At 42.0% G+C, this 12061-nt stretch overlaps 1 protein-coding gene across 1 annotated transcript in view; it reads left to right on the forward strand.

Annotated features, from left to right (window-relative positions):
• LOC115480407 (eIF-2-alpha kinase activator GCN1-like) overlaps window positions 1–12061 on the forward strand; it is a 130620-nt gene that overhangs the window by 39857 nt on the left and 78702 nt on the right. The window contains exons 9-14 of the mRNA XM_030219070.1: window positions 6721–6863; window positions 7313–7430; window positions 7550–7765; window positions 8435–8599; window positions 10349–10510; window positions 11463–11555. Coding sequence (XP_030074930.1) covers window positions 6721–6863; window positions 7313–7430; window positions 7550–7765; window positions 8435–8599; window positions 10349–10510; window positions 11463–11555 — 897 coding nt within the window. The remainder of the gene's footprint in view (window positions 1–6720; window positions 6864–7312; window positions 7431–7549; window positions 7766–8434; window positions 8600–10348; window positions 10511–11462; window positions 11556–12061) is intronic.

Below are 12061 nucleotides of genomic sequence, written 5' to 3' on the forward strand. Positions count from 1 at the left end.
TCCATGATTTCTTTGTATGTGCTACCAGAACAGGATAGAGTTTCCTTGTCCTCCAGTGGTGGATGCCGTGGTGTCTGCAGTATCTAATACTGTTCCGGTGGACGGTGTTACAGCTTTGAGATCCTCGGGATCACAAGATGTAGGCTCTGCTCAAGCAAAATTTTAATATGGCAGCATTAGCAGTTCAGGTGGCTGTTTGTGGAGGTTTAGTAGCCAGGCCATGTTTTCATTGGTCTGAGTATGTGAAGAACGTTGGACAATTTGGCTCTGGTGGATCAGGAAGTTGCAAAGCTCTAAATGGATTTGTCCTTTTTATGTGATGCTCTTTATGCTGCCAGAAGGTCCTTATGGTTGTGAAAAGCTGGTTGGCGGCTGCGAGCTCTAAATCGAAGATAGGGAAGTTTCCCTTTTAAGGTTCTCTGCTATTTGGTGAGGAGCTAGACAAGCTTGTCAAGAGTATGGGGGAGATGAAGGTTTCCTGCCTGCCAGAGGATAGGCTGAAGACAGCGGCTAGAGGAGCTTCTAGTAGAGCATGCTTTAGGAGTACTTGTAGGTATGGGCCAGGGTGGCAGTGACCAGCACAGTCAGTTTTTCCAGAGAAAGCAGTCCTTTCATGAGGGCCAGGAGTTGGGTCCCTCTTTCTCCTTGCCCAGACATTCTACTCAATGAAAGTGTTGGGGTCCGGTTGCAGTGGGGACAAGGTTGAGAGAATTTTACTGGAGCTGGACTAGATTACCTCTCCCTTATAATATTACCTATCTACAAATCCCCATTACTCTGCTAAGCGTAGCCTGTTTTCTCTGTATTACATATAATCTTACTACTATGTAAGCCGCATTGAACCTGCTATGTGTGGGAAAATGCAGGGTATAAATGTAACAAATTATAATATAATAATAATTACCGAAGATTAGTGAGTTCTGGAGATCGTGCGCGACAGGTATTCCCTGAAGTTCACTCGTCCCTTCTTAGATGCCTTTATGGAGATCTCCTGTCGGGTGAGTTGGAAAGCGAGAGCCATCAGGGAGACCCTGAACAGCTTAATCTATCCTCGGGCAGTGCTGCTGGTTCCATGTGATGAGCTAGGCACCAGGAGATATTCCATCTACTTTGTAGTTCTAAGAAAGGAGAGCTCCTTGACTTTTTGGACCTGAAAGAGCTGAATTGGACCTTCAAAGTGCTTTCTTTTCACATGGAGACTCTGCGTTTGGTTATTTTAGCTGTGTGGCCAAGGGAGTTTCTCACATCATTGGATCTGACGGAATCTTATCCTCATATTCCTGTTTGGCAGGGGAACCAAAGATTCCTTCACTTTGCAGTTTTGAGGAGGCACTATCAGTTTTGTGCAGTCCCTTTTGGTCTAGCTATGGCTCCTCGCATTTTTTCCAAGGTTATGGTGATAGTTGTGACAGCTGTGCAGAAGGAAGGTATCTTAGTGTACCCGTATCTGGATGATTGGCTGATCCAGATGAAATCCTATCAGGAGAGCAGTGAGGCTACGGAGTAAATAGTTCACATGTTACAGTCCTTGGACTGGGTGGTCAATCTAGTGAAGCCAGTTGTGTCTGTCACAACAGTTGGAGTACTTGGGAATTTGTTTCAACACTGAAGTAGGGAAAGTCTTCCTGATGTCCAAATTCAGAAGGTACAGGTGTGCACCTTGTTCTAGTTCAGATGTCCTTAGGCTAGGGATTACCTTCAGGTGCTGGAATCCATGGCAGTGGGCCAGGGCTTATATAAGGCCCTTTCAGGAAGCCCTGTGATCCCCACAGTCTCAGTCCCTTGATGTTCGGATTCCACTAGGAGACCAGGCAGGGCGCAGTCTTGCCTGTTGGTAACGAGTACACAGTCTTTCCCAGGGCCAGAGCCTTGATCCACCGTAATGGGCAGTAGTTACCATGTATACCAGTCTCAAGGGTTGGGGTGCCCATTATCTGGGCTGTGTGGCTCAAGGTCTTTGGACACTGGAGGAATCTCTGGTCGATCAGTCATTTGTAAACGAAGGCAATTCAAATAGCCCTGCTTGCCTTCCAGGATCAACTTCAGGGACAGGCTGTTCGGATCCTGTCGGATAATGCCACGGTGGGTAGCGTATGTCAGTTGAAAGGGAGGGACCTAGAGTTATCTGTTGATGGAGGAAGCAGCTCTGTGCCAAGAATCATCTTGAAGAGCTGTCTGCTACCTATGTTGCGGGGCCGAAAACATTCAGGTGGACTTTCTCAGCAGACATGAACTGGATTCAGGGGAGTGGAGCCTAAGTCACAGCACCTTCGATCTTCTCGTCAACAAGTGGGGTGGTCCAGTGATGGATTTGATGGCATCTTCCTTCAGTGCCCAGGTTTCCTGGTTCTTCAGTCAGAAACTCATATTAACACCTTTTTCAGATACATCAGAAGCAGAAAGCCTATAAGGGAAACCATGGAACTGTTAGATCATGAAGGAGCAAACGGGGCACTCAGGGAGGACAAGGTCATAGTGGAGAAATCAAATGCTTTGGATTGGTCTTTATGGAAGAAGATGTAAGAGATCTACCTGTACCGGAAATGTTTTTCAAGAATGAAGATGCGGAGGAAACTGAAAGAAATCTTGAGCCAAATCAACAAGTTAAAAAGTGATAAATCACCTTGACCGGATGACATACACCCCAGGGTACTGAAAGTACTCAAATATGAAAATGCTGATCTGCTGTTAGTGATCTGTAACCTGTCCTTAAAATCCTCTTTAGTGCCTGAAGATTGGAGGGTGGCCAATGTAATGCCGATTTTTGAAGAGGGTTCCAGGGGTGATACGAGAGATTGCGGACCAGTGGGCCTGATTTCAGTCTTGAGCAGGATGGTGGAAACTTTTGTGGGGAGTAGAATTGTGTAACACATGGACAGGCATGATTTGATGTGACAGAGTCAGCTTGGGGGGGGGGGGGGGTGTAGATCTTGCCTCGCCAGTTTGCTTCATTTCTTTGATGGCCTGAATGAATGTGGATAAAGGTAAGCCGGTTGATGTAGTGTATCTAGATTTTCAGAAAGCTTTTGACAAAATTCCTCATGAGAGACTCTTAAGAAAATGAAAAAGTCATGGAATAGGAGACACATGTACTTCTGTGGATTAGGAATCTGTTATTGGACAGAAAACAGAGGGTAGGGTTTAAATGGCCATTTTCTCAATGGAAGAGGGTAAATAGTGGGGTGCCACAGGGATCTGTACTGGGAATGTTCTATTTAACATATTTGTAAATGAAACGATGAGTGAGGTGAATAAATTTGCAGATGACATAAAACTATTCAAACTTGTCGAAACACATGCAGATTGTGAAAAATTGCAGGAAGACCTTAGGAAACTAGAAGACTGGGCGTACAAATGGCAGATGAAATGTAATGTGGACAAATGCAAAGTAATGCTTGCTTGCTTATTTGTTTATTTATGACATTTATATCCTGCATTAGCCCAAGTAGAACTCAGGTTCAATGTGGTTTACATAAGAATTAGAAAAGCATGAACATGTTCAAAATATATTAACATTGGGAAGAATAATCCAAATCATAGTTGCTTGATGCTGGGGTCCACCTTTAAGAGTCAGCACTTGAAAGGGGAATCTGGGTGTCATTGTGGACAGTGTGCTGAAATCTTCTGTCCAGTGTGTGGTGGGCAGAATACTAGGAATTATTAGGAAAGGACTTCAAAATAAGACCAAGAATATTATAGACCTCTTCAGCTTGGAAAAGAGATGGCTGAGGGGAGGATATGATTGAGGTCTACAAAATCCTGAGTGGAGTAGCCTGGGTAAAAGTGAATCAATTTTTCAAAGGTACAGAGCAGGAGACACTCAATGAAATTACATGGAAATACTTTTAAAACAAATAGGAGGAAATATTTTTTTATTCAAAGAATACTTAGGCTCTGGAACTCGTTGCTAGAGGATATGGTGGCTTCAGTTGGCGTATGTGGGTTTGAAGGGGTTCTAATGGGTTCCTGGAGGAAGAGTCCATGATCTGTTGATGAGATGGACATGGGGGAGGCCACTGCTTGCCCCGGGATTGGTAGCATGGAATGTTGCTACTGGTTGGGTTTCTGCCAGGTGCTTGTGGCCTGGACTGGCTTCTGTTGAAGTAGGTGTTCTGGGTTGGATGGACCATTGGTCTGACCCAGTATGGCTGTTATGTTCTTAATGATAAAAAAGAAAGGCAGAGGGCATAAAAAGCCCTCACTCAGAAATGTCCCACATCGGGTCTCCTCTGTGTGTTTCCTCCATGGCCTCTGATAGGCAGAATCCTTCAGAAAATTGAGCGTCACTGGGGCTCGATGGTGTTGGTGGTTCAACTTCCGGATTGGCCCCAGTGGCCCTGGTACAGCAACCTGGTACATCTAGACATAGACCATCCCCTCTGGCTGCCTGTAGTGGGAGGACTTCTGGTTCAGGGACCAACCTCGATGCCAGACCCGTCTCCATTTTGTCTTATTTTATTCAGATGAACAGTTATAATCATTACAGAAGAGAATCAGCAATATAGTTCAATGCATAGTGAATATAAGCATTTGTGAATATTAAGCTATATATAGTTATTTCTATACTGATATCCTACCCTCTCCCCCTCTCAATTCCTTTTCCCCTTGCTAAAGTGTAAACTAAAACTGAGTGTGTAACATTAGCCAATAAATAGCTGTATTGAAATCAGAGCAGCTACACGAGTTGTCTCAGTATCACACTGAATTGGGAGTTCTCTCCATTTGCTGTATGGCTCTCAGACTTTCACTTTTCAGCATGCTTGTATGATACCTCAAAAGGTTTTTAATGGATGTCATTTTGTTTGATTTATTATTAAGTTTATTTTGAAGTGATGGTGAATGATCACTCTCTTATGCATTACTGTTTATAAGTAATTCCATTACTTCTTCCTCAGAACAGACCAAAGGAAATAGTCCATTTAGTCTCTCCACTATGGATTTCTCTCTTTTGATAAAAGCCCTCATGAGAGACTCCTGAGAAAATTAAAAAGCCATGGTATTGGAGGCAATGTTCTGTTTTGGACTGGGAACTGGTTAAAGACAAAATCAGAGAGTAGGGTTAAATGGATAGCTCTCTAAATGGAGAAAGATTGAAGAGTAGATTGCCATTGGGACCAATGCCTTTTAACATATTTATAAATGATCTGGAATTTGAAACAATGAGTGAGGTGATCAGATTTGTAGATGATAGAAAGTTATTCAAAGCTGTTAAATGGTATGTGGGCTATGAGAAATTGCAGAAGACCTTGTGAAACTGGAAGACTGGGCACCTAAATAGCAGATGAGATTTAATGTGGACAAGTACAAAGTGATACACACTGTGAAGAGAATCATAGCTACAGGATTAGAAGTCACCACCAAGGAAAAGTATTTAAGTATCATCATGGACAATACATTGAATTCTGCTTAGCATTCAGTGGCAGACAAAAAGCAAGCAGAATGTTAGGAATTATTAGGAAAGAAATAAAAAATAAAACAAAGAAAATCGTAATGCCTCTGTTGCTCCATGGTGTGACATCACCTTAAGTATTGTGTGCAATTCTGGTCACTGAATTTTAAAAAAAGATATAGTAGAATTAGAAAAAATACAGAGCAGGGTATCAACATGATAAAGGATATGGAACAACTCTTATGCAGAGCGGCTAGTTTGGAGAAGAGACAGCTAAGGGGAGATATGATAAAGTCCTAAGAGAAGTGAAATGGGAAAATGTGACGTGTACTTTTTCCAAAAGTACAGAGACCAAGGGACATGCCACAGTGCTGCTAAGTAGTATATTTAAAACAAAGGACAAAATATGTTTTCACTTATTAAACTGTTGGAACTCATTGCTGGAGAATGATGTAATAGCAGTTAACATAGCTGTGGTTAAGAAGGGTTTGAACAGATTCCTGGAGATAAAGTTTATAAACCATTAAGTTGGACACGGGGAAAGCCATTGCTTATCCCTAGGGATCAGTAGCATGGAATCTTGCTACTTTTTAGGTTTGGGGTTCTGCCAGGTCTTATGACCTGGTCTGGCCACTGTTGGAAGTAGGATACTGGACTAGATGGATCTTTCGTCTGACCCAGTATGACAGTTCTTACTCGTTTCTCTTTTATCCCATGATATCTAATCTTCCAGTAGACTCCCTCACAGGCCTCTTGTTTTGAACATACCTAAAAAGATTATGAGATTTTGCATCCATAGTAAACTTCTTTTCAAATTCTCGTTTTTTTGCATTTCTTATCAGTGCTTTAAATCAAATTTATCAGTGCTTGAGCTGTTTCCTATTTTCTTCAAGCAGATCCTTTTTCCATTTTTTTGCAAGATGTTCTTTTGGCTATAATAGACTCTTTCACCTCACCTTTTTAATTATGTCAGCTGTTTCTAGGCTTCCAGGGTTGTTCAAAAATACTGTGTTCACACACTTGGCGGTTTCAATTCTGAATTCTAAAGGAAGTGAATTTTATATGGGTGCTAAGTAAACAAAAGCACCTTGACATATTGTCTCTAACCTGGTTGTTGAAATATGAGGAAGGGTTAAGTGGTTAATCTTAGAGATGCATAAGTAATAGATCAGAGATGCATAAGTAATAGATCAGAGATGCAAAGTAATAGATCAGAGAGAACAATTAGAGCATCTCTGACTTGTGGTATTCTTGGGTGGGAGTGGGAATGTCTCACGCTTGTGGCTTTTTCAGTGGAATTGAGCTATGTGGTGTTTGTTTTTTCTCTCCAGGCTTTGGCTGATGAGAATGAGTTTGTGCGTGACACTGCCTTACGTGCTGGGCAGAGGATCATAACTATGTATGCAGAGACTGCCATTGCCCTTCTTCTGCCTGAGCTAGAACAAGGCCTCTTTGATGATCTTTGGAGAATCCGGTGAGGCTGAAGAGACTGTTAATACTGTCTTTACACAATTATACTAGAATATGTATATCTGATTACTGTGCAAAGGTAATAGAGAGAGGCTTTTTTTGTTGTATTTTAGCAAAAGACTGAGTTTTCCAATGTCTGTCCAGTGTGTGAGTCATGATGCCTTATTCTAAAAAGATAAATTGTATGTCTAAAGCAGTTTTAAAATTTTCTTCCATTTTGTTTCCTTATTGAAGTACGGCATCTGCTGGTTTACATCTTTTCATAGAATGCTGCAAGCTCCACAGGCTAAGCATTCTGCTGCTCTTTCAACTGGTATTACCTTGGCATTCTCTTTCTCCAGTTTCAATTCTGATTTCTTCTCCAGTCTGTCCCTTTTTTATCTGGTGAAGTGAAACAGTTGCTTTGTTCTTTTATTCTCATGTCATAGGACAGTTGCATCTTCCTTTCTTCAGGTTCAGTTCCGTTCAGCTTCTTGGAGATCTTCTCTTTCATATCTCTGGAGTAACTGGGAAAATGACAACAGAAAGTGCCTCAGAAGATGATAATTTTGGAACAGCCCAATCAACCAAGGTGACTATTCATTAGTGAGCTCTCACTGTGCACAGAATCACTGGGACAGGCACTGACTATTGAGGTTCATGAGCTGTACAAAGTAGTGATGTCACTTTTGTTTTCCTGGTTTCTTTCAGGCTATCATTGATGCTTTAGGAGCAGAGCGACGGAATAGGGTCTTGGCAGGACTGTACATGGGACGCTCAGATACCCAGCTTGTAGTTCGTCAGGCATCCCTGCATGTTTGGAAGATTGTAGTTTCAAATACACCTCGTACTTTGCGTGAAATTCTGCCAACGCTCTTCAGTCTTTTGTTGGGGTTCTTGGCCAGCACATGTGCTGACAAAAGGACGGTAAGATTGTTTTCTGAGCTGAACATATTCTGCAACATTTCTTTTCATTAAGGGTTTGATTAAGAAGGGTTACTTTTGATCATAGTTTGATGTGCATAGGAATAAATGCCCACTATGCTGCTGTTTATTGCATGGGGTGCCTTTCTGCTTAAAACAAAATAGTATTTTGTGTTGGTATATAAACCTTGATATAAATATGTGTTGGACAGTTACTTAGATAAATCCTTTTCTTTCAAAATTTGGGACAGCTGAACAGATAACTTTTGGTGAGACATTTTGATATCTGGTCAAAAGTTATTCAGACAAGTGGAGGAGGGCTGGGAGGTGTTTTGAGAGTGTGCCTAAAGTTACTTGGATAGAATTAATACTTTATGCTATATTGTCAATTTGTCTGGTTAAGTCAGACTTCATAAGTGACCAGGGACCAAACTCGTTGCCAGACCTGTAGCTTTCCAGTTAGCTTTATGACAACATATTTAGTGGTCCAACTTAACCGGATAAATCAACGGAATATTCAGTAAAATTAACCAGCTAAGTGATCTGATTAACTTTAACCAGATATCTTGCTGCTCAGTATTGATCTCAGTATTGTTTTTGTTCCACTCTGAGTTCTACATAATGCTGATGCAACCTTAGGAAATGAAAGGCTAATGTTGTCTTTTGAGACAGATTGCAGCTAGAACACTTGGTGATCTTGTTCGGAAGCTTGGAGAGAAGATCCTTCCAGAAATTATCCCAATCTTAGAAGAGGGTTTGAGATCAGACAAGAGTGATGAACGACAAGGAGTGTGTATAGGACTGAGCGAGATCATGAAATCCACAGGCAGGGATGCGGTAAGGTCTTGCACACTGAGAATTATATATGATCCTACTATGTATAAAAGGCAGCTGATTAGTCTATGAGTGAATGAAGAGGAACAACTGATCCATCTTATTCATTCTGCAGTATATATGAATTTCTTTATCATTCCATCAGCCCAGTCCAGATTTATGGTTTTGCCGCACCCCTACCAGCAGATGGAGACAAAGAACTTGCAGACTCTACCTGATATAGGACACCATACAGCCTCCAGCTTTGCAGTATTCTCTGTCTCCAGCAGATGGTAGATGTGCAATCTGTGCTACTCCAGTGTGGTTAAGGAAGCTTCTGGGACCCAGTTGGAAGATTGGTCCCCCTTGTTTAATGCTGATGAGTTGGGGTTGATATTTGGAGGAGCCTAAGTCCCTCTCCCTTCCTTTGACTTCCCTTCAGCCTGGTTCTCTCTCCAGGCCTTTAAAAGAAAAAAAAAAACAAGGAAAGCATAAAGAAAAGAATAAGACTAGGAGGCAAGGAAGAAACTCAGTAGTGGTAAAGTTAAGAAAAAAAAAACAGAAGAAAAAGGATAAAGAGAAAAGAAAGCAAATCAGAGGCAGCAGTGAATGCAGTTGGAGGTCTGCCAGAGCTGCAGTGGCTGGATGGGTCTTGCTTAGTATCAGTCCTTGTGTGCTTGGGGGAGGGGGGGGAGGGAGGGTGTGTGCTTGTGGTAGAGACAGCATGTATGCTGGTCTGTGATGAAATTCATGTATGACAGCCCCTTCAGAGTGTATGAAGTGCTAATGTGTTTGTGGGCATGATTTGTTGAGTTCTGGGAGCTGTAAGTTTTGTTGTGGCTGCTTGGAGAAGCACTTGCAGTCAGGCAGAATGTGCCTGCAGCAGCCAATGGCGGAGGAAGGAGTCTGTGGTGTATTTCCTTCCACTGTATTGTTGGCTGGGTCAGGCATCGCCTGATAAGTGCTGTGCAGCTTGTGATCTCTCCCACACGTTCAGAACCTGTCATGGATCATTTTGCTGTCACCCAGACACATGCAGCTAAAGTTGCTTGCAGCTTTGAAGACTGATTGGTCTCTTCATCCCAGTGTAGTGAATAAATGATTATGTGCTAATAAGTGCTATCTGCTGCCAGCACCACTCCAGATGCACCACTAAAGCTGGAAGTAAACGGTAAAATGAAGCCTTTCTCCTGACTCCACTTAGGGAAATATGTGGAGTTGTGAGTTTGAGCTTCTAAATGGGTAGAGTTCAGACAGGAGGGCAGGATGTGAGTGAGTGCTTAATTTTGAATAGGGCAAGTGGGAGAGGAATTCTGAGGGCTATCAGCCCATAGAATTAACTATGTACTTCCAGTGATGGCACAGACTCCTACTTGTGTACCCCACAGAGAAGCATCACCAAAATGTGTACCTGAGAGTGGTGAAGTAGCCTAGTGGTTAGATTAGTGGACTGAGAACCACGGAAGATAGGGTTCAAATCTTTCTCCTGTTTAGACTGCTTTTGACCTTGGGCAAGTCACTTCACATTCCATTGCCTTAGATACAAATTTAGATTGTAAGATCTCTCAGTCAAGGACTTACGTATTACACCTGAAATGTGTCTCATGTTGAGCTCAGGTTTGAAAAGACAAGTAAATGAATATAAAGCCCAAAATGACTGCTGAGGTACTGAGATTGTAGGGGAGAGCACATGGTTTCCAGCCAATGGACTCTCCTCCTGAAGCAGTCAATATTTCTGTATTAAACATTCAATAACTTTTATTGTTTGTATAGGTGCTGTTTTTCTCTGAGTCTTTAGTTCCAACTGTGAGAAAGGCTCTTTGTGATCCTTTGGAAGAGGTTCGAGAAGCTGCAGCCAAAACCTTTGAACAGCTGCACACAACAATTGGCCACCAGGCATTGGAAGACATTCTGCCATTTCTACTGGAACAGTTGGTAAGAGAATTCCTATAAGCAGAGAGGACAAAAATCACAACTGCAGTCACAGAGCCAATGGCAGGGAGCAAAAATAACAGCAAACCCTTATAGTCACTTTTTTCTTTCAGGACTTTCCACCTATAAGGGATTCCTCTTTCTCTCTTACTCCTTGTTCCCAGATGTGAACAGCACTGTTGTTCTCTTCTCTTTGTAGATCTCAAGGACATTCTCTGCATTCTTTCGTTCTTCTCAAGACCAGGATCCCCTTTTGTTCCTACTACTTTTTCTCAAATCACTCTACTGTTTCCTTCTCTTCCTTAGAAGTAGTGGAGGGCTGTTTTCCCATTCCAGCAAGCAGAGAAGCCTCAGCAGCCCTTGTTATCTCCCACTTCTTTACTCCTTATGGCACTATGGCTGGGCTAATCAAAGTCCTTGATCTCTTCCAAAGCCTGATAGAATGGCTGGTGTATCAGAGCCAAAGCCTCTTTCCCTCACTCTGTGGTATGATGGCCAGGGAAGTAGGAGCCAAAGACAAGAATCATGCAGGACTGGGGTTTTATACTGATCACAAATTCCCTCCAAAAGTGGTCTCTTCCTACCATTATCTCACTGGTCAGGAAAGCCCTTCCTTTATTCTGGAAGCTGTGAGGATATTCACAAATGAAGTCCAATATTTTAGTAGAGCCACTAGAGGTGTCTGCTGGCCACCTGGAGCAGAATATTAGAAGTTTGTATATAGGAATATGTGGGCTTGACCAACCGTGTCTGAAGAGGTTTGCAAAGCCAAATGTTATAGTGAAACACAGGGGACAATGATAAGGTTAAAAAAGGAATGTTTCATTTCATTGTTTTTTGTGTTCTATAAGAACTATTGCTTCCTTGTTTTTAATGGTATTGTAATGTAGCTGCCATGTCTGGAATCTGAGCAGGCTTGATTTCAAAACAGTGATAAGAATCTCTCTTCCTGTAGGGTGTTGAGGTAGTGTCTGACTTTGCCCTGGATGGACTGAAACAAGTTATGGCTGTGAAAAGCCGTGTGGTGCTTCCATACTTGGTACCAAAGGTAAGAATTTTAATACTTTATCATAGTACTGTATCTTTTTGAAAACCTTCCACTGGTTATCTGAGGGGGTCAAGTTTAAGATTTCATGTTTGGCCTTTAAGGTTATGCATGGCCTGGAATCAGTTTATCTTTGGGATCAGTTACAGCCTTTTGTGCTTTTAAAAGCCCTTAGGTCACAGGAGGTTTGCTTATTAAGATGTCTAGCGGGGCGGGGATGTATAGGAGAAGAGGGGATTTGAAACGAGGGGGGGTAAGGGGGGGAAAAAAACCTTTACATAAAATGTTGAAGTTTATACAGTTTACACTTGACTGCAGTATTGTGGTAGTAAGTTACACTGCCTGGAACTGATATTGTTTAGATTTTATTGCCCAAGTATACGAGCAATGTGACAAATATTGTATGTTGTTTTATTAGATTACTGAATAAAGACTTCTTACAAATAATAAAAAAAGATGTCTAGCGGTTAAGGAATGCTACCTGTCATGTAAGAACTAGAGCATTTTGC

The sequence above is a fragment of the Microcaecilia unicolor genome, chromosome 11 (assembly GCF_901765095.1).
Source record: "Microcaecilia unicolor chromosome 11, aMicUni1.1, whole genome shotgun sequence".
Classification (NCBI taxonomy): domain Eukaryota; kingdom Metazoa; phylum Chordata; class Amphibia; order Gymnophiona; family Siphonopidae; genus Microcaecilia; species Microcaecilia unicolor.